This window comes from Mesocricetus auratus, unplaced genomic scaffold, assembly GCF_017639785.1.
Source record: "Mesocricetus auratus isolate SY011 unplaced genomic scaffold, BCM_Maur_2.0 Super-Scaffold_100006, whole genome shotgun sequence".
Lineage (NCBI taxonomy): Eukaryota > Metazoa > Chordata > Mammalia > Rodentia > Cricetidae > Mesocricetus > Mesocricetus auratus.
In genome coordinates this window covers 51,800,710-51,824,289 of record NW_024429190.1, presented here as the reverse complement: position 1 = coordinate 51,824,289, position 23,580 = coordinate 51,800,710, and the positions used below count along the sequence as shown (strand labels likewise).

The 23,580-nt window shown below is 42.3% G+C and overlaps 1 protein-coding gene across 18 annotated transcripts in view; it reads right to left on the bottom strand.

The window, feature by feature from the left end:
* The window catches only part of Dcun1d4 (defective in cullin neddylation 1 domain containing 4), an 81,796-nt gene that overhangs the window by 19,693 nt on the left and 38,523 nt on the right, over positions 1-23,580 (bottom strand). For 12 of the 18 annotated variants that reach the window (XM_040747192.1, XM_040747193.1, XM_040747198.1 and 9 more), the window contains 5 exons: positions 22,371-22,485; positions 19,659-19,750; positions 9,550-9,620; positions 7,293-7,415; positions 5,905-5,996 (listed from right to left, as the gene is read on the bottom strand). In XM_040747192.1, the coding sequence (XP_040603126.1) occupies positions 5,905-5,996; positions 7,293-7,415; positions 9,550-9,620; positions 19,659-19,750; positions 22,371-22,485 (493 nt within the window). The remainder of the gene's footprint in view (positions 1-5,904; positions 5,997-7,292; positions 7,416-9,549; positions 9,621-19,658; positions 19,751-22,370; positions 22,486-23,580) is intronic. The other 6 variants (XM_040747194.1, XM_040747200.1, XM_040747201.1 and 3 more) reach the window with 3 other exon arrangements.

The following is a 23,580-nucleotide window of genomic DNA, read 5'->3' as shown; positions in this document are numbered from 1 at the left end:
AAACTACAGCACACTACTTAGTTTTTATTAAAAGCTGCAAAAGCTCCTTTTGGGGGGGTCAAGTACAAATACAAGTAAGCCCTGCATCTCCCTATTAAAATAATAGACTGTCTAAAATCCCAAAACTAGAGTTTTTATTTTTCAAGAAGAGAACACTCTAGAATGTCCTGTGTTTCTTCCTGATGTTGAAAAATAAGAGATTAAAATTAGATTATTTTAGAAGTGAGAAAAAAGTTTCTTCAAGGGATTAACATGAAAGCTGAGAACTATCAAAGAACTAAACACATGTTCTGGGGACACAGGAAGGATTCTCCCGACGTCAAGAACAGCATATGCAAAGGACCAGTGGCAAACAGAGCATGGCAAGTCCTAAAGCTAAAAACACCGCATCGTGGCGGGAGAAGACACAGAAAGTGGACACGGAGGCAGCATCAGACCTTTAAGTCTCCCAGGGTCCCCTGTGACAGGTTTTACATGGAGTCCTGCAAACAACAGAGGCAACCTCCCACCATGGGAGAGATCACCCTCAACAACTCTTGGAATCTGAAGAGTGTGGGGAAGAGTTGAGATGCTGAGAGTATAGACCTAGTGTCAGAACCCAAATGAGAATGGCAGAGACTAGGAAAACACCCTAGGCAGTGTGGGGGGTGGCTGGGGGAGGTGGTTGGGATGCAGGAATGGCAGCTGGCTTAGTTGGCATTGGGTATAGTACTACAGAACCAAGATCCTATTAAAGAAAGAATTAACAGTGTTATTAATAACGGTGGTGGCTTACAGAGGAGGAAGCCAGTCCTCTTGTAAAGCTAGGTTCCTACTCTTCACTAGACCGGAAACCCAAGGGCCAGACTGAGATGGGATGTTTAGTTTAGTCCCTGGTGAAAGTTTGCTTTCACAGATTCAGGTGCAGGAACCAGAACAGCAAGAGCCGCTGGGGGGAAAAAAAAAAGTAGCCCTGGGTGCTGGGCTGAGCAGGATGAGAAACCAAAATACAGGATCTGTGCCAGCCTGGGCATGACTTTTGCACCCCTAAAGATGCCCCTATGTTTGAAAGATATCTGGAACTTACATCCACTTGTGAGAAATGAACAAATGTCCTATTTTAAATGAGATCAGGTATCAAAAGCACATGCAAAATCCTACCTCGTGTATCCAGTCGGGAACATTCTGCCACAAGATCACTTCCCTATAAACTCAGAATGCATGCCACTGAGGAGACAGGGTTCGCCCTGCCTGGAACAAGCGGTTGCCATCTAGTGGTCATTCAACAAGGACCCTTCCAGGCTGTAAGGTTATATAGCTAAGGGAGAGTGAAGAGACATGCTAGGCACACTCAGCCCAGAGGGCTTTCTGGAAACTGGCCGTATTTCCACCTCAACTGCATATACAGGATAAAAGTCACAAAATTCAGTGAGTAACACACTTCTAAGTACAGATTACTTTCCCCCAGCCCCTCAAAACCTGCATCTCTTCACTTAGTCCAAGCTATTTTTCTAGGCCATCACAGTTTTACACAAAACAGCTACTCATTCTAAGCCATCCCCAAGCTCAAGGCACTTGTAGTCCTAACACAGTCGCACTGTGGGGTAATAACCTCCTCAAGAGCCTGCCATTGTTACCTCCCTGGGGCTCCCCCTCCTTTCCCACCCACACAGGCCACTTATCTGCATGCTGAAATGTTAACCCCCCAAGGCACTGGTGTTAAAATGTGGGACATCCTGCCTAGTGGCTGGTCTCACACCCAGGCACACAGGGAAGAATTAATTAGATTCAGTAGTTAATAATAACCAAAAAATAATAATAGTAAAAAAGGGAGGATATGAAGTTAGGAGGGGATGGGGTGAGGGGCACCAGGGGAAGGTGGGAAGAGTAGTGAATAGCTATGATCAGAGTACACTGTATAAATCATTCACAAGGTTTTGAACAAGTAAATAAAAAGATTACTTTTTAAAATTTTGGAGGTGACTAAGTCATGAAGGTAAAGACAGCTTTTATTATGAATGGGATTAATGTCCTTAACAAAGCAGCGTAAAGAAGCTCATCCATCCTAACCACATAGCCCAAGGCACCCCAACAAGCCAAATCCAAGCTGTCACTAGGTGCCAAAGTCGCCGGAACCTTGGTCTTGGGCTTCCCTCCAGTTTTAACTGTAAGAAATAAACTTCTGTTGTTTATAAGCAACTCTGTGTCTGGTACTTGCTATAGCAATTTAAATGAAGTAAAGTATGTACCATTGCATGTAAATAAATACAGGTTTGTATCATATACGCATGAGTTCCAACTTGAATCTAAAACATTCATGAGCATATTTAATAAAATGAAAATGACCAGCCATGCAGTGGTGGTACACGCCTTCAATCCCAGCACTCAGGAGGCAGAGGCAGGTGGATCTCTGTGAGTTTCAGGTCAGTCTGGTCTACAGAGCTAGTTCTAGAACAGCCTGGGTTATTATACAGAAAAACCCTGTCTCAAAAAACAAAGAAAAAAGAAGAAAATGACCAAGACCTGGGGGAGAAATCTAAACCAGATTTCTAAACAGAAGTATAAAACAGAAGACAAAACAAGTAACAGATAACAAACTACCTTCCATTAGGTACATACAAGAGAGTCCCCCGTGCATTTTCCTGTGGACTTGGTAAATATATCTTATAAACAGAACTTAGTTGATCCAACTACCAGAGTGACTGTATTACTTCTGAACCTTCTAAGAATTATTTCTAAGTTCTGCCTTGAATGGAGTTTGTCTTTGTGACAACTGCACTTAGAATCATCCAGGAAGCATAACTTTCAGTGCCCATGAAGGTATTTCCAGAACAGACTGACTCAGGGATGAACCCCCACCCCACATGCTAGGGTCCTGAACTGAACCAAAATGGAAGAAGGACAAAGCTAAATGCCTGGCAATGTGGTTCAAACACCTATGGGATGGATTACGGAGGAATGTAGAAGAGTCAAGACATGGGTTAGCAAAGTTCTAGCATATCATAAGCAGACCTTAATGGGCAATCCTGGGCCTAAGTGTAGAAGATTAGAGTGTCAACAGAGAGATATACAAGAATGTCTGTACTCAACAGCTCTTGGTGGGGAGGGGGCAGGGAGACGGATAGACAAAGACAGCTTTGGGAAGTGGACTGGAGAAAACCATATTTGCCAAGGAAATGTCCTAACACCTGAATGAGGTTGAATTCAAAAGTAATGGTCTATTTTGTCTAACAGAGGAAACTTCAAGACAGTATAGGCCAGGCACTGGTGGTGCATGCCTTTAAGCCCAGCACTCGGGAGGCAGAGACAGGCTCTGTGAGTTCTAGGCCAGCCTGGTCTACAAAGCAAGTGCTAGGGTTGGCTCCAAAACTACACAGAGAAAGCCTGTCTTGAAAAAATAAAATACATAAATAAAAACCAGACAGTGCAATGTTCAAGCTGTGGCATAGTTGTTGTTCACTGCATTTAACTACATTTACAGTCAAAAGAACAGGGAGAAAGGAGTGTAATATGGCTAGAGCTGAAGACAGCAATGAGGCAGTGTGGCCAGACAGGGGCTTGAACTCTGTTAACAGTGGGGTGAACTAAAGTAAGGCAGGGCTATGACATCTCAAAGCTTACCCCCCAGTTACATAGTTCCTTCCTCTAGCAAGGCCATACTTCCTAAATGTCCCCAAACAGTGCCACCAGCTTGTGAGGCACATTCTCATTCTCTTGTCAGGACACAGCAATGTGAAAGAACAGTCGCTCTCAACCTTCCTAACGCTGTGACACTTCTGTTGTGGTGACCCCAACCATAAATTTATTTTCATTGCTACTTCATAGTTGTAATTTTGCTACTGTTATGAATCATAGTGTTTCATATGAATCATATCTATGTTTTTTGATGGTCTTAGGCAACCATTGTGAACAGGTCATTCAATTTACCTCCCTCCCCCCAAAGAGGCTGTGATGCCCAGGTTAAGAACCATAAGATAGAATCTCTATCTTGTTCATGGGTTTTCTTTATCCATGGTTTTGGCACTTGGCATATCAGTATCATTCAAATGTTTCCTAACTAACATAGTTAGGCTGCACAGGAATGTTCTTAAAAACTTGAAATTGCAATAATTCTATTCTAAAATGATTACCTCCATCTTGGATAAGGAAACCAGTCTCCAAATTTTACACCACAAAAAAAAGAAAAAAAAAGTCATGCATATCAGTGAACCCTGAATTTCTAGAATTAGGTCATAGCCGCCTTCAAGGACCCATCTGTTGCCACCAACTGCACCACACCACCGAACAGAACTTACAACTAAGAACTTGGTGGGCTCCCTTGTCCCCTTAGGATGGAGACGCGGGCCTCTTCAGAAAGTATAGCACTCAGCACTCAGTCAAGGCCTGGCACGAGTAAGAAATTTTGTAAAGGTAAGTGTCTGAGAGAACCTGAGACTACACAATAAAGGGCATCATAGCCTCTAGTTACAAATGAAACTGGACCTGAAAGATGGTTACCCTGCCTCTGAAGCCTTGAGGCCAAATCTTGGCATGGCCATTCCTTCGTGTCCCAAGAAGGACACTTAAGAACAGCTATGAGGTAATCTTTTCAGAAGGCAGCAAGGAAAATGAGGAGCAGGCTTCAAAATTGTAAGGCAGTATTCTCCAACATGACAGACACCATTCCACAGGGGTTTCAGAGACCCCCACAGGCAAGAATGTGTACTTGTAAAAGGATGGTAACTTTCGCCTAACAGTCCTCCACCACAGACAATGCTAGAGAGGAGGGAAATGAGTCAAGAACCAAACATCTTGGCTTTTCGTCCTAGCTTTACTTTCACAAGTCACATAGAGTTCTCCTTCAGCCCCCAGGTGCCTCATTTGGCCATGTTCAAAATAAAGGCAGGCATGTCTTTTTCACACTATGAGGTTCAGAAGGAAAGCAGCCAAGAGGGCATGAGTTAAGGCACAATACACAGTGCAGGTTGGTATCAACAGGGACAGTGACAGAGAAAGCTGATAAACCCACCATGGTTTAAAGAAAATCATGAAACCATTTCAATTACAATTTTAATACAATAAATTTAAGGTCTGTTATTCCTAGTTAGGGAGAAAAGAAAAAGATAAAACATCCCTGGTTCTTAGACCAAAGTCACCCTTTATCTTGAACACCATCTGGATTGCTGTTCCCCTCCCCAACTTCCTCCTTCCTATTTAGCAATTTGTCTTTTTGAATGAAACTCTAAGCGCACACACACACACACACACACACACACACACACACACACACACACACACACACACAGTAAATATGTAAAGCTACTGAGTAAAGTAAATGTATATAAAGCACTAGTTGGCTATTTTCTTAGTCTGGTCCAACATGGTTAGTAAAACTGACTGGATGGACTGAAAATGTAAAATACACACTGAATTTTGAAAATTTAAAGAGAAAGAAAATAGCTTAATTTTTTAAAGAATGATATATGTTAGAATAATGTTTTGGGTATCTCTGACTAAATAAAAGATTGAAACTGTTCATTTTTTTGAAATGTGGCTTTTCTAAAATTTTTCTTTACATATGTGACTCACGTGCATGGGGAAGGGAGACCTATTTCTTCCCAGAGCTACTCCAGAAAAATACTAATGCTCTCTTTGCCACACATCCAATATACAAACACTTCAGTTACTAAAAGGCACCCCATTGTCGTCCTCAGGATGGGTTGTATCGTCTATCTCTGGCTAAAGGGAGGCTCGCCACAATACCAGGCTTCTCTTCTCTCAAACTCTACCACTAGTAGAGTAGTCCCACCACTAGTAGAGTAGTCCCACCACTAGTAGAGTAGTCCCACCACTAGTAGAGTAGTCCCACCACTAGTAGAGTAGTCCCACCACTAGTAGAGTAGTCCCACCACTAGCCACCATAACCTCTGCAGCCCCGGGACTTACTGTAGAGCAGTCATTCCTTTCAGCCATTCCTGCAGAGTAAAATAGCCCATGTTTTGTGCATCCAATTTCCAAGCCAGGACAAGCATGACTACCTGTTAAAATACAGAGACACGGTGACATTTACCACTCCAACATCCTGCAAGAGCTTCTGCTCACAGTGGTCCAGGCACCAAGTTAATCTGGGTTTGACAAACTCCTACAAAATGTAGGTAATATAATAAAAAAAAAACTAGTGATAAAATTATTTTTATTTTGAAATATTAAACTAAAAAAGTCAGTAGGGTTTTAGACTTAGAGGTCAAAACATGATTATTAAATAACAGTTAAAAAATATGTGATTTACAGATTAGCAGGCTACCAAAAAGCTTTCCCCCCATATGTTCTTCAGATTACCCACAGTAGTATTTCTCCTCAGCTCAGAAGTATCTTGTAATTCTGACATGTTAACATCAATTTCCTCAGGTGACCCACATTCTCATGTAAACTACTCATGCTATCAAGCTAGGCTCTATTTAGCCCAAATCTTCAGTACAGAGTAAGCATGAGCAGAACAAAGACACACCAATGCACATGCTAGCATGGATAGGAAAAGTCCAGAAAGCTTCAACCATAGATAAAGAACTTCAAGCAACAAAGGAATGACAGTAAGAACTGCCCAGAGTGAGAGAAATAGTCTTCCCTATGGAAGAGTCTCTCTCTCTCTCTCTCTCTCTCTCTCTCTCTCTCTCTCTCTCTCTCTCTCTCTCTCCCCCTCTCTCCCTCTCCCTCTCTCTCCTTCTCTCTCTCTCCCTCTCTCTCTCTCTCTCCCTCTCCCTCTCCCTCTCTCTCCTTCTCTCTCTCTCCCTCTCTCTCTCTCCCTCTCCCTCTCCCTTTCTCTCCTTCTCTCTCTCTCCCTCCCTCCCTCCCTCCCTCTCTCTCTCTCTCTCTCTCTCTCTCTCTCTCTCTCTCTCTCTCTCTCTCTCTCTCTCTCTCACACACACACACACACACACACACCACCACCACCACCACCAACAACAACAATTAATGAAAAAAAGTCCATGAATTTCATAGAGCAAGGAAGGATATAGGAATGGGTTTGGAGGGAAGAAAGGGGGGAAGGAGGAAATGACATAATAACATGTTTAATAAGCAGGCAAGCAAGAAGGAACATGAATTCACAAACATGAGCACTCATACATATGCATATGAACACACACACATACACACAGGTTGGTTCAACTAAGCAGCCACAGGGGACACTCACACTGGGGAAACAACCTAGCAGTTTAGAAAACTATGTGTTTTTAAGGATCTCCTCCCCCTTAGTAAATAAAGGGAGGCTTAAATTTTGCAGGCCTGATAAAATTTCCTAGCTATGACTAGCAGGAGGCTGAGAGTTAAAATACCTTTAAAGCGCTTGTTAGTGGAGGCAAAAAGGCTTTACAAGCATTGACCTCGACACTTGCTTTGTGGGCTGCATCCAACTGACTGACAGCTTGTCGGGGTTCATTAAACAACACATCTTCTTCCTTAGGGATAAAAAAACACCACTCTACCATCTCAGAACGGAAGCACGGTAACATATACTTGGAAACAACCCAATTCTGAATTTAGTCTTTTAATCTTCATTGTAATTTCACATATCAAGACTGTCTCTATTCCTACAGAAACAGAGTTCCAAAGGGTTCCTAGCTGCCAACAAGGATGACAAGAACAGCTGCCTTTTCTTGAGAACTCCTATGGGTGAGGAACTTCGAGCACTTTCCTTTTCTAGTCAGAATCAATGCCAGGACAGCCCACATAGACAGGCCTTCTGCCTCAGGTTAAATGTTCAGCCCATCCCTCAAATTCCTGCAGCTTAACCCTGGTCTCCCACACTCATCTGACCCGAGGCCTGCCCGTCTTCCACCTCTCCCTTTGGTAACACCTAGAGAAAGCTGCTTCCTGAAAGCCAGAGGTACTGTTTTTTCCTGTACCCACAGATGCCTCCAGGTGAAACGCTAATGACCTGCTCGTCCCCAAACTTTTACACCAAGACGAATAATTTATCAAAATACTTGAACTAAAAACACCTTAAAATAATGTCAAAACACTACAAGACAAAACCCCACATAATGAAACACATTCCAAAGATACCTTAGAGCATCTACTCTTTCCTTGGTGAGACTGTGGGGAGAGAGCAGCCAGAGAGCACAAAAAAGGCAAAGGTAAAAAATGAAAAGGAGGACCAAAAGGTGTAAACTCTCAGTTCCTACTTTATATTGAAAGCACAACACACACCATAGGCACCAGATGTCTTTAAAAGTCTAAACAAAGCAGACAGTCCCTCAAGACCTCTTCCAGACCATAAACTCCTTCAGGATCTGCCATGCTTGTTATAATGGCAGCTATTGTAAAACTAAGTTTGCATCATTTATGAACCAGGGCACAAGTGTGAACACAATTTTTCATTTTAGTGTAAGATATGTGAGAACAAGAAAGGATATTTAACACTATCATGATGCAAAGAACTAGGCAAAAATAATTAAGCATATTAAAAAACTTCAAACTCTAAGGGAAATATTTAGTGCTTTTACACTAAAAATCAGTCACTTTCTGAGCTCAGTTCAATTAGAAGTGAAAGACCTGTGGGAAATTTATGGTAATTACCACCTACTCAAACCTTTATGAATAATTATTTAAAATCTGGAACTCTTTATTAAGTTGAAATAGCTACTGAGGGGGATAAAGTACCCAGCAAACTGTGACTGGTACCACTGTTCATCTGCCACTAAGGGTATGTGTGCCCACACCCTTCTTATAAGCAAGATTAATTACTTAATGTACCTTTTAGATATAAGAAACCTAGCCAGAAAATGACCACAATTATACCACAAGACTTAAAAGGGAAAACTTGGGCTAGAGAGTGGTGGTGCACTGTTGTGGGATATTTGTACACTGTATGAAGATATGTCACAGTGATTGATTTAATAAAGAGCTAAATGGCAAACAGCTAGGCAGGAAGAGGTTAGACGGGACTTCCAGGGACAGAGAAGACTCTGGGAAAAAGAAAGGTAGAGCCTTCACCCAGATATGGAGAGAAAACAGGAGGAGCAAGATGGAAGAGAGTGTAGACTAATATAAATGGGTTAGTTTAAGTTACAAGATGGAAGAGAGGTTCTGCCATGCGGCACAGTGTAGACTGATATAAGTGGGTTAGTTTAAGTTACAAGATGGAAGAGAGTGTAGACTAATATAAATGGGTTAGTTTAAGTTACAAGAGTTAGCTGAGGTAAGCCTAAGCTAAAGGATGAGTTTTCATAATTAATAAGTTTCCATGTCATTATTTAGAAACTGATGGCCCCCCAAAAAATCCAACTACAGTGTATACCTTTAATCCCAGCACTCAGGAGGCAGAGGCAGGCAGATCTCTGAGTTTGAGGCCAGTGTGGTCTACAGAGCAAGCTCCTGGACAATCAGAGCTACACAGAGAAACCCCATCAAAAACAAACAAACAAACAGAAAAACCCCACAAACAAAAACAAAAAGAAGGAAAAAAGAAAAGACCCATTTACAAATGCAACTAGAACCAACACACAACTGCTTCTCTTGTTATTGCCTTACTTGGAGAAGGACAAGCTAGAGGCCAGAAGAGCACTTCATTGTCCTGGGAGGTGGACTTACATTTTCAGGTTCAACACCAATGTCTTCACAGAATTTCTCCATGCCTTCAGGACCCACGACATCGTCAGTTCCTGTAGTGAAATGCAGTGTCACATGAATTAAATTTGATACAGTGTCAAATACAGCTGATAACAATTGAAGGCCATAACTAATTCCTTGGGGGGGGGACATCAAGTAAAAATTGGACAATATTTGATTAAACCCTTAAGGATTAAGTCTTTAAGGGTTCTATTTTGTACTTTCATTTGAATCGTCATCATACCCTTCAACCTTTGGATAAGACAGTCAGTTCTATCTGAGGACAAGGCTATTCCAACAACTTCTTTTTAAAATATCTAAAAAGTCTACATTCTTACTTGGAAATGATACCTATAATAAACACATGTAAAAAATTTAGGATCATTACAAAGAATCACATACCAGTTTCTACAAAATAGGAAAAATGCATTAAAATTTTTTGCAAAGAAAAAAAAAAAAACAAAATCCCACACCTCTAAATTCAACCAATTATAAAGTATTTGAAAAGAATTGTCCATACTAAATTTACATTGATTTTTCCTTGCCATTAAGTAGGACATAATATCTACTGATACAGTATATACATTATATTGTATATTTAGTATTATAAATAAAACCTAGAAATCATTTAAAATAGGCAGGAGATTTTCATAGGTCATATGATCCAAGGACTAACTCATGTGACATTAGAGACGTGAGCACTGTGGAATTTGGTCCCCCTCTAGTACTAGAATCAATGCCCAGAATGTATGATGAGACATTTGTCATTTTGTTCTCTTTTTATGAGTGTGTGTGTGTGTGTGTATGTCTCCAAAGAGAGCATAGCACTTGAGATGCAGTTACAGATAGTTATGAGTAGCATAAATGAGTGATAAGAACTAAACTTGGTCCCCTGGAAACTCAGTCCACCTCTCCAGCCAGATTTTATCCTTGCTATATACTGTTGGGAGATATTCGATCACACTGTGAACCCTGAGTTTGCATTTGCATTAATTAAGTAAAATTAGCCTTGGGTCAGGAGGCTGCGTTAGCAACTAGTTGACAGAAAGTAATCACAGAGCACCAGAGGGCACCTGGAAGAGAGACACAGGAGGTAGTAGGATGGGTTTGGAGGGGCTTAGCTTTTTGTGATTTGGCAAAGTGGAAGCACCAGTCTTTCTGCCAGCAAGGAGAGAGGGTTAGCTAGTTACTACTCAGTCTCTATTAGCTCACAGGTTTTCACCCCAACCTTTGGATCTTATTAATAACGAGAGTGTTAGTTAGAGCTACCTTTAGTGGCAGTGACAGGGCCAGTGCCTGTGGGAGCAGAAGTGTCACCAGGCCACTGCTAGGGAAGCAGAGCTCGACTCGCTGGCTGAGACAGCAGGAGATTAAGTCACAGCCACCATGCTGACATTAGAACAACAATAAACCACCTCCCCACCCCCAGTTCTAGTTCTGTCTCTTCCTGGGACTGCCCATGCCTCCACTTCAGTTCATGTTTGCTCTTTAACTACTGAAATTTGCTCTTTTGTATACCTATCTTTCCCCTGAAATTCTCATCAAAGTCACCCCCATCTTCATTTTATTTGCTCTCTGGAGCAGTTCTTTTCAAGAAACTCCTCCCATGGCTTCCAGAAATTTCTTCTCATGTGGTTTTCCTTCTTTTTCTCCTCTTTTGACTTCTCAGTGGGTCCTTTGCTCATTAAAATGAATGTGTAGTAGTCAATCTCAACTTCTAGTTTTTAGAATAGTGGTTCTCAACACGTGGGTCATGACCCCTTTGTCAAACCTTGTCTCCAAGAATATTTACATTATGATTCATAACAGTGGCAAAATTACAGTTATGAAGTATCAATGAAAATTTTATGGCTGGGGGTCACCATGGCATAAGGAACTATATTAACAGGTCGCAGCATTAGGAAAGTCAAGAACCACTCTTTAGACTCTGGTTCAAAATTTCCAACCACTGAAAGTTTTCAACTACTACCCACCTCTCGTCCTGACCATGGGCAGCACCCACATGACCACCTACTCTGATTCCACAGCTCTAACTAGATAAGCCTTCTCCCCAAAGTTCATTGCTACTGCGTTTCACTCTGTAACAGCACCCCAGAGACACTTGGCCTCTCCATGCCAAGCCTACACACCTAGAAACAAGCCTGGAGTCCCCCTCTCTTTTCCCATACTAGCCTACTTTCTCAGTGTTTCTTGACGGTGCCCCTCCTGTACAGTCTCCATTCGCTGAGACCCCTGACCCAACCTGCACAAAGCTACTAAGAGATCCTCCCCAAGTACAAATCCTCTGCTGGCTTAGAATTTTCCAGCGGCTCTTCATTTCCTAAAGTTAAGTCTTTATCACATCCCTATGAGTTAGCAGTCTCTCTCTCTCTCTCTCTCTCTCTCTCTCTCTCTCTCTCTCTCTCTCTCTCTCTCTCTCTGTCTCTGTCTCTCTGTCTCTGTCTCTCTCACACACACACACACACACACACACACACACACACTTATTTTTCAGCTTTGTATCTTCCAACTGCAAAGAACACGTATCAGAAATACATTAAATAAACACTATCATTGAATGAATAAATATAAGAGAGCTGGGGATACAACTTAATGGAAGAGCGTTTGCCTAGCATGTGCAAGGCCCTGGTCTTTGTAATTAGCATGCATGCACATGCATTCACAAACACACATGCATATGCATACATGGATATGGACACATAGTCATACCACACACACACACACACACACACACACACACAAAAGGTCCCATGTATTAGGGCAACGTGATGGTCTAAGCCAGGAATCTCAGCGTTCAGGAAATAGCCTGGCAGGTCAGGAACCCAAGGCCAGCCATACAGACAAGATGAGGCCAGCATGGGTTCTGTGAGACCTTTTCTCAATAAACAATGAATAGATGGGTGAAATAACCTCCAGAAACACCTACTGACCTGGGTGTGGTTTCACTATGCACTACGTGTGCCAGAAGCCACTGTGCACTTTGTGTCTCAGCCTGCCCGACCTCTCATTCCCCTTCTTCCCTGGATAACTCATTCAACCACTGAGAGGGAACCCAAACATCCCCAACTCTACCTGCAGGCCACATTAACCATGCCATTGTGACTGCATGCAATGCTGGGAATGGTTTTCTCCTCTCAGCACACTGCATCCAAAAGTGCCAGCCATCTTCCCCAGAAGCTCAAGAGCAAGACTTATACAACCTCAGCACTAATCTGGTATTACTTAGCAAGAGTTTAACGAATGAGTGAAGGCATAGTCAGGGAATCCCTGCAGAATCTCCTTGTGTGTGTGGATCCAATAAGCCACTGAGTCCAGGAGAATCTACCCCTTTCTATGTCTGTTTGATCAAGTAACATGTATCAGACAAGTCACGAGTATACGCTGTGGCAGTGCTTGGGATGCAAAAGGGACAGTGGCACCTCAGTCCTGCATCCATCAAGGCAGAAGAGCAGAGCAGTCGCAATAGAGCAACGACTAAGCCACAGGAAAAGCACAGTGTTTGTGCTCCAAGGGTGAACCTGAGCATTCAAGGGAGCACCTACTGTAAAGTCCTACGTCACTTCCTGCCCAAGCCCAGCCCCTTCCTCACAATCTCAACAAAAGAACACATCTTCTCTTTATTCTCAAATGTTCTATGTTCTAAGAACAACAGATGCTCTGTTCACCATAGTCAACTTCCATCTCTTTCTGGGATCTTTTTTTCTTCTTTTTAAATTACATTTACTCCTTTATTTTACATCTTGACAGCAGTTTTCCCTCTCTCCTCCTCCCCTTCTCTCCACCACCTCTGTCCCCCTAACTCTGAATCCACTCCCTCTCTGTTTCTGTTCAGAAAGAGGCAGGCCTCCCATGGATGTCAACAAAGCATGGCATCAAGCTGAGGTAGAACCAAGCTGCTCCTTCAAGCTAAGGCTAGGTAACGTGAGCCAGTATGAGGAATAGGTTTCCAAAAGCCTGCCAAAGCATCAGGGACAAGTCCCACTCCCACAGCTAGGAGTCTCACAAGTAGACCAAGCTATACAACTGTCTCACATATGTAGAGGGCTTAGGTTGGTCCCATGTGGGCTTCATAGCTATTGGTTCAATGTCTGTGAGCTCCTATGAGCCCTCCTATAGACCTAACTATACCAACTTTGAGCATATAACCAAAGGATATACACTTACACCACAAGGACATTTGCTCAACTATGTTCATAGCAGCATTATTTTGTAATAGCCAGAACCTGGAAACAACCTACATGGCCCTCAGCCAAAGAATGAATAAAGAAAAACTGTTTCATTTACACAATGGAGTATTACTTGGCTGTTAAAAACTGATATCAGGAAACTTGAAGGCCAATGGATGGAACTAGAAAAAATTCTGAGTGAGGTAACTCAGACCCAGAAAGCCAAGCATGGTATGTACTCACTCATAAGTGAATATTAGCTGTAATGTAAAGGATAACCATGCTACAATCCACAGAGAGGCTAGATAACAAGGAGGACCCAAGGGGGATGCATGGATATCCCTGGGAAGGGGAAATGAAGAGATCTCCTGGGTTGACTGGGGGAGGGGGAGGATGGGAACATGAGGGATCAAGTCGGGGGTGAGACAGAGGGGGAGAGTTAGGAAAGAGATGTCTTGACTGGGGGAGGGGGGCATCTCAGGGTCAGTAGAAATCTGATGCAAGGAAAACTCCCATGTATCTACAAGGATGTCCCCAGTCAGACACCTGGGACCATCATCTTTATCTGTTTGTTTTTTCTATATTCCTTAATTTTATCTTGACCATGAGAGAAATCAAAAGTTTAGCTAATTTGAGGAAGGAGAGTTGGCTATACATTAATATATGGCCCAAATATCATTTAACCATGAAGATAAAAATGTTTAATTCAGATCCACCCTCTGCCTTCAACTCCCTAGAGATCATCATTTATTAAAGCACTTCTCTAAGTCCCCTTCCCAAATAAGCCCTTCTGAAAAATGTGTATGTATGGAATATATGCATACTAACATCACATTTCTACCTTTATTCGGGAAACACTCTTTGGGCATCCAGCAATAACATAATTTACCATGATTTTCAAAGCCTTTGCAGAAGAATCGCTTGCCTGTCCTTTCCAATATTTATATTCATTTCTTTTCCTTATATAAAAGCACTGGCTAGTAACCTCCAAGCAATGGCAAATAAGAGCAGTGAGAATGAGCAAGCATGTCACTTGTAACTCAAATGGGACGACATTTAGGAGTTGATGCTGACAGACTGCAGCTCAGGAGTGCACATGCTCACATGTGTGCACTCCCATAGGAATTACGCATTAATGCATTTACATGATAAAATACTCAGGTACGAAAGACACAAAGTACAAACGTGGAAACTGTTTCCCTCTCCTTATCGGTCAGGCGACCCCCCTTAGCTGCTATATGTGAGTGCAGATATACAATGCAGGACAATCTCCCTTTACCTGTAACTCAGTTTTTGTCCTTGTGACTGTGTCCTGTGTCATTCTTGCTAGCGGACACAGGGGCTGGAAGACTGAAGATGACCTAAGGAATATACCTAGGGAAATACCTTTCTGGTATTTATAAATACTCTTGTGATTTGTTTTTAATTCTCCTCTAGTTCCTCTTCTACCCTGACTTTAAAAAACTCTTTCATTGAAGCCATTGATTTTTGAGAAAGAACTTTCAGTTGGGTGGGTAGGGAGGGGGAGAGGATCTGGAAGGATTTGAAGGAGGAGAAGAATATGATCAAAATCTGTTTAAATTTAAAAATTACCTTAAATAGTAAAACTATAATAAAATATATTATTAAACAGAGACTAATATTGGGGTTGTACAAAACAGAAGGAAAAGAGCCCAAGAAAAAGCACAAGAATAGAGACCCACTCATTCGCAGACTCAGGAATCCCATAAAACACAAAACTGGAAGGGATAACACATACACAAAGGCTACCAACTTAAAGTTCTTTCTCAAAAATCAATGGCTTCAATGAAAGAGTTTTTTAAAGTCAGGGTAGAAAGGTTTCTCACTTTCTGCATATTGTCTGGCTGTAGGTCTCTGTATTTGTTCCCATCTGCCTCAGGAGGAAGCCTTTCTGATGATGACTAAGTAAAGCACTCATCTATAAGTATAACAGAGTATTATTTTTTTGTTCCTTTTTTTTTTTTTAATAACAGTAGCACTTGGTTTTACCCTAGGTAGTCTCAAGTGCTTGGTCACGCTAAGCAGTATTGGGTATGCATTCCACCTCAATGAATGAACCTTAAATCAGATTAGATACCAACTGGTTACTCCCCTAGTTTTGTGCCACCAATACCTTGTATCTTTCAGGCAGGATGGAATGTACGTGTGTGTGTGTGTGTGTGTGTGTGTGTGTGTGTGTGTGTGTGTGTGTGTTTGTGTGGCCTTTCTCTCTTGGTAGTGTGCAGAGTATGTTACTATACCAAATATGCTGGAATATACGGACGAAGGCTCTATGTAGGCACCAGCTCGACTTTTCCTTGTTCAATGTATAGCTGTTGCCTTCAGCAATGGGGCCTTGCTGTCAGTTTGTGGAGAACAACTTCAAGTTTTGCAACAGCCTGGGTTGTTTGGGGATTTCCATGGGACCCCCTTTGGCTAACAACTCAATTAGATGTAATCTAATTACCATACCAGAAGCTTCATTTGTTGACACAAGATAGCCAGTTGGGGCTTTGATTCTCCCATTATTTGGCAACGTCATCTAGAGTGCCTTCATATACGTATGCATTTTAGGAAGTTTCTACTGTGTTAGGTTTCTGTATTACCCCTCAAATGGCCCTTAACTTTTGTTGTCCCTCCTCATATTCCCTCCTAGCTCATTGGGGGTGGTGCCATGTCTGGGCAGGTGGCCCTGGGTTCTATAAGAAAGCAGGCTGAACAAGTCGTACTCCACGGTCTCTGCATCAGTTCCTGCTCTCAGGTCCTAACTCCCCTCAGTGATGGAGTGCAACCTCAAAGTTTTAGGCTCCTCCCCAAGTTGCTTTCAGTCATGGTGTGAATTGATGAAATAGAAACCTTCAAGAGTAAGGTGGTAACTTTTGTCAAGCAATGTTATGCCAAGAATACGCCACTGGATCACACGGGGTGTCTAAAAGTGGAGCTTGAGGGAGACTTAAAATAACAAATGCATCTGTATTTCCAACAATGAGCTATGCGATTCCCTGGCTCACTGGGCAGGAGCTGAAGGTAAACTGGGAAAGGCAGAGTGTGAGAAAAGTCAAAAAGTTAAGTGATGCCCCCACTCCTTGCCCCTTTAAATAGGGCCTCTAACTACACACGTCTAACTTTTTCCTGATACCCCAAGACGATCACACCAGGACATACAACTTCAGCAAAAGAGACTCTCCTTGGGTCTTTCTGGTAATTTTTAGCATACCTTCCAAAAAGACACTTTAGCATTTTTATAAATGCCCATGTCTTCAAAAAGACACTTTAGCATTTTTATAAATGCCCATGTCTTATGTTACCATCTTTCTGGTCTCTAATCCCACCTTCACAGACCAAAAGACAAATACTACAGAACTTAACTCTAAATAGCTTAAGGGCTTACAGTCATGTCCTACAGAAATAACATGACCTGCATATGTGAGCTATAATGAAGCACTGTTTAAAACAAGAAAGCCCATGTTACTCCCCCAACTTCTTATTTTCATACTGACTGTAGAAATTAGAAGGCACCTGATACTGTTAATGTAAAATTGGCTATTTTCATTCTAATGAAAAGGCAAGCATTTCCATTTTCAAATGGAATTGAAACTAAACACTGCTTCAGCCCTGGCCAATCCTACTTCAACTAATAGAAAATGGTTCCAAATTAGCATAGGGAATAAACTTACAACCAGACACAAGGAAGAATTCCCAGAGGAGAGGTTTATTTAGCAAACTTCTGGAATCAGTAACTGAGTTTATAGTGGTTTGGAAAGGTGAGAAACTCCACCTTAGCATGAGTTAAACCCTGCTGGCCTTGGGCTGTGGGCGCCGAGGAGCAACAGTAGAATGGGGCTCTGGAAAGGACTAGAGATTCACCCACTAGAACCAATGTGTCCCCGACCCTACCATGCCTGCCTTCCCTTCAGGTTAAAAGGAAGAGTCTGCACTTGTCCTCAGCACTCCTGCTCCTAGGTCATCCTCGTGGAGCCGCCCACAGGCACCCAAGAGTGTGCCGAAGGCCGCCCTGGGGCCTCTCACAGCCTCTGCCTGACCTGCACTTCCAGTGCCTCAGACAGTCAAAGAGAGCCTGGTGCCAACGGGCTCTCAGCATTCCCAACTGAAGGCATTCCCAACTGAAGGCATTCCCAACTGAAGGCATTCCCAACTGAAGGCATTCCCAACTGAAGGCATTCCCAACTGAAGGCATTCCCAATCTGAAGGCATTCCCAATCTGAAGGCATTCCCAACCTGAAGGCATTCCCAATCTGAAGGCATTCCCAATCTGAAGGCATTCCCACTGATAAGGTACACAAGAAGAAAAGGCTGAAAATGGGATTGAGAGGGCTAAAGGACTATACACACACACATAATTCATTCACACAAACTCTGCAAACTCTACAGTCACCCATCAGGAATCCAAAGGAACCTAAACAATGTGACTTTATTTTTACTTCCAAAATATCAACTTGAACAGTCAAAGAAAAACAAGCAAGAAGGCAATTCCATCTTGCCCTCTTAAAAAACAATAAAAAACAGACTCATTTGCTTTTAAAGAAAAGCACACACACACAATCAAAATAGCTGTGCTACTATGCTAGCCTTTGTTTAAGTTTCTATAATTTTAAACACATTTTCATAGAAATAAATGTGAATCGATACAGGCAATCAAAAGACCTTCCTAATGTAATAAAAATGTAGAATACCTGTTCATCCACTCAGCCCTTTTCTGAGCCCATGCAAGCTGTCAATCACTCTTACATCAAATTAAGCATGTCTTCAAAGATTCCTGTTGTATCAAAGCTTTGAAACAGATACACCCCAATCCCAGAGGTGTTTGTACCAGTGTCCATGCCCTGCACACCAAACCCAGCTGCAACTATGAAAGGAGAATTCACCAGAAGTACAGGGGTACTTCACAAAGCCTCTACACTCAAGTGAAAACTAGGAGTTGGGACTGTTTCCTTGCAAACATTCCCCCCCGCCATGCCCAAAATAAAGATGTTCTACTCTCAGTGCATACCAGAAAAGCCCAGGAGAAAATGGTCCCCCTGGGTCAGTCTCTGCGGTAAGAGGGGCAACACTCTCATTAGAGCAAACGGAAAAGGGAAATTCTAAATTTTATACTCAAAGTTGGAAAAAAGAGTTATGGCCAAAGTCCTGTGGACGTGGAGTTCTGTGGAGGGCCATAGGGTTGTTAATGTAATTCAGGAGCCCCAACCTGGATTTTATGGTCAGCAAATATCAGTCTAGAACCAACCCCACGACAGGAAGGGGGGAGGGATACTGTGCCAGTCAAGGTGAGTGTGCTAAAGTCCAACAGTCAAGTGGAAAAGGCCTAAACTACGGCAAGGAAGGTGATAGGTCAAAAGCCTACAGCCAGCACTCTCTCTCCATTCTTCCTCTCCCCGCTGGCAGTACGGGCAGGGACCACAAGGCAGCCACTGTGCTGTCCAACCAGGCTCAGTAAACTGCAAGGAGGTAGCTCAATCTCGTACGACATCTTAAACAAGGCAAACAGTTTCTGCCAGAAGATCTTTCAAAATAGAGACACTCAATGCAAGGAAATCCCACTGCACCACGATGAAGTTCAAAGCAGCAAAGCTTATTTTAACTTCCACACTTAAACCAAGTGATTAGCCATTATTGGGACTCTAACTAGGTTTCTTAGCAATCCGAAGGCTTGTTCCCAAGTGTATTTCATCTTTTCAGTTCCCTTCCAGTGCTCTGAATTCTTGGGCTTAGCTGCTGGCTATAAATGGGATATTTAGTGATTGGCTCCAACTACATCCCTTTCCTCAGCTCTGCCTCTATGTCCCCCACCCCACCCCACCCCCACACAATTTGAAAGTCCATGTTTTAAGAGCCTATAATCTCCTCTAAGATGCCTCTTACTTTCCTAAGGATCGGTTTTTCATGACACAGGTCATTACCTACCTGCGTATTCATAAAACCACTCCAGGCACCGCTTACTGGAGAAGGCCTCTTCTTCAGTCTTTATTCTAGTTGACTCATATTTCCTGTACATGCTACAAAGTGAAAAAGCAGTTTTATGTTACTTAAGACACCGAGTTCAGGTACTTTTCACTTTGGCATAAACCAGACTCTGTCTACTCAACCGGTGTTTTAAATATATTTTAAAACTTTTACTCCCTGCATTTTCAAGCACAAGCATTTTCATAACTAGTGCTGAAATACAGCCATATCTTAATAAATAAACAGTAAGGAATTCCAACTATCTTATGGACATCAGTAAGAATGAAATATATTAGTTACTTGATAAACTTGCCTCACTATCTAGAAAGATTCTAAGTAAAACCTGTCAAGAAATAAGGCATTCATGATGACCCTTACAAAAACACTAACTACTCCTGTCTATTAAATTCTTCTGACTTCTCTGTCATGAAAGTCGGGTTAAACCCAGGCACAGGCTAAGGAGGACTTTCTAATTATTAAGTTAGGCCAGAAAACATTGAGCAAATAAAGAGAAATGTCAACTCATGTCCAAGCTTCCAGAACAAAACTAATCTAGGTGCGAGGCTGAAAAAGTCTCTTGGGAGAGAGAGCAGCTCCCTGGCTCCTGGTGCTCCATCCTAAGCTGCTGGACGGCCTGAGCTGGAGACTTGATTTCGAGGCAGAATAGCCTCCTGCAATTCAGAAGTCCCTCATCTTGTCACAGGCCTGAGGGAGGTTTCTCACATGGAACAGACAGGGGCAGGAGCTTCAAATGTGACTTGCTAGAGAACGTGTATATATTTTAACTCATCACACACATCCAGGTGCATTAATATTCATGAATATAATTTTATTTGTATAGTAATATAAAGATCAAAGACAATCCTCTATTTTAGTAAATGGATTCATGAGCATTTACTTGTGACCTAGACAATAACTGATTACGGGGTGCAGACTTCTGATAGAAATTCTGGCAGCTATCATTGCTAGAACACCATACTGGAAGGTATTAAGTTATTGAAACTACAAGTCCCAAGTTTTCCTTCTCCTACATAAATGCAGTGGATGGTAGCCAAGGGTTCAAAGAGGTTGAGCATTCCTATCTTAGCTCCAAGCCTGTAGCTCTTCAATAAACTTGTAGCTCTCCCATATGGCAGCACAAGGGAAGAATTCCCTAAGAGTAAAACTTGCCTAAGACCATACAAAGGAAAAATCATGCAGCAGCTAAAAGAAACAAAATACTGGTGCACATTATCATACAGATGAGCCTCAAAAGCATCACGCTAACTATAAGGAGTAAAACACAGACGACCATTTAGACAAGATGCCGTAAAGGCGAATCCATGGCAGCACAGAGTACAAGAGTAGTTGCCCGGAGCTGGGAGTGACTGGCTGGGACGGCGAGAATGTTCCAACACTGGATTGCAGTGAGAGCTTATCCCACTCAAAAAACGAACCAAGTTATATACTTAAAATGGTATGTAGATAAAGCTATTAAAAGGCCAAGAATCAAACTCAAAAACTTCACCTGAACTGCCAGCTTCTAAGCTGGATTTTTCATAGTCCATTAGTATCATACCAAGTTATACTGCAAAAAAAAAAAAGCAATATAGAATGCCATAGGAGTGTTGGAATTCATCCGTTCACTGATGCAACGTACTTAGCTTCATAAAATTGAAAACCACTGGCCAGAAGACAACTGGTGATTATCATATAAATCACTCTCTCCTAAATAACATTTTCTGCTGCAATATTAACTGGCATTACTTTCATTTTTGCTGTCTGTCTCTGCTCCTCCAACTGAGTTAACAAATGAAGCATCGCAGCCAAGAAAGAAACAAAAGTCATCTAAGTCCCTCCATTTAAAGACAGAATGCTGCCCACTGATGAAATGACCCACACAGTGAGAATGAGGAAAAATTGAAAAAAAAAAAAGGAGACTATACACTTGTCATGTGATTAAAGAAAAAGTTACTTATTAAGATCAAGGCAAAACAATAATGATATCTAAGAAAAACATTTACCAGTCCTTTGGCATCACCATAATTAACATGTGACTTGTCTGGATGTGATTTAAGTTGCCTTGTTTTTCCATTTTCTAATTAAATGTTCAGCAATATGAGAAGAAACTTGGACTGGCTGATACTCTGAATGGGTAAGGACACTCAGAACAGCTGCTGCGCTATGGTCCTGTGTGTGCAGCTTGTGAGACCCTCTCCAAAGGACAGACACTCATTCTGATAGGCTTTCCCAGGCTCTACCAGCCAGGTATCAATAGAAAGCTGATGCCATTTCAGTTGCAGAGAATCAACTGATTAAGAAAAAACTAAAGGTCACGCCTTTAATCCCATTACTTGGGATACAAAGGCAGGCGAATCTTTGTGAGTTCGAGGATGGCCTGGTCTTTAGATCAAGTTTCAGGACAGCCAGGGTTACACAGAGAAACCCTGTCTCAAAACACCAAAAGGATAAAGCTAATTTCTAAAGGCTCAAATTGCCTATTTTCTTTTAAGTTCTACAAAGCAAGACATACAGTAAGCATCATTAAATAATTACACTTGGAAGTGTCACCCACAGAAACATAGAATATTTCTGCCAGCACTTGCATTCAATGAAGCCCCTCACTGCAGGAGGCAGACCTGCACACCTTGAAGAGAGTGCCCCTGACCTGGGTTGATGGCCTCTGCACTCTACCTGTCATGCCTGCTTTTCTTGGCAGATAGGTCATCTCCAGAGGCAGGTCTTCTCTTTTTCCTTGGTGGCATCACTTTACTAAAGCAGTCTGAAGAACTGCAGGACCGCAGGCTTCCTACGGAACAAACCCGGACAACACAAAAATAAGGCACAGCCACACTGACTTCCAAACAGTGAGTGTCACTGCTAAATAACTAACCCCGGCCTGCCTCCCCCGTAAAGTGGTTAGATGTTATCAGTCAACACCATTACAGAGAGAAAATGAGTTTTAGTTCCTCTATGAGGGAATGTTATATCAAGAAATAAAACTTGCCAGTACATGAGTGAATACTCCCCGCCACCCCAAATCGCAACAGAAACAGAAGTGAGCTTTACTGGGAAGATCATGCTCACAGGGATCACTGAGATGCCCTGCTTCTCACATGTCAACACTCCTTCAAGACAAACTGTCTTGCCATCACACATACTTACTTCATGAGGCAAGCAGACTAACCAGTAACCCTGCCTGAATATACACATGCACACTAGTCGTAACACAAGTTCCAGGGGTGTTGCTGAGGGGGGGCGGGGAGCAGGACTGGGAGGGTGAGCAGAAATCTGACTTCAAAACAGAAGTTTCACAGTAACTGTTCCTTGTTTCTGCCACTTGCAAATGACTGCTACCTCCAGACAGGACTTCAGGAAGTATAACAGTAACTCAGAAAAGGATACGAAATTCAATACCACCGCAGATACGCATAGATATGTATATATGTATACACACACACACACACACACACACACACACAACACAAACACACGTATGCTGCTGCAGGTCACGTTTTTAACCCTTGCATACACTCACTCAGTTAAGCTAATGAAAAGGAATACGAAGACAGGCCCCACTGCCTCACCAGAGAAGGAAGGATCCAAATCTGGGCAGTCTCACTGCAGTCTGTCTTAAACCATAATTAGAAGATATTAAATAGCCCATTTGGCCTCGCAGACATGCCATTTAGTCTCACAAGAACCCGGCACATGATAGGCAACGGCAATTCTCTACATAAGAGCTGGGAGGAACCATGGCTCAGACACTGAGTGACTTCCCAAGGTCTCCAAAATGACTGTACATCATTCCTCCATCCCACCTTCCTCAACCCACAGTTGAAAGGTTGTGGACAGCCATGCTGGAAGCATGCTAGGCTATGGCAATCCGCATTCAATGGATACT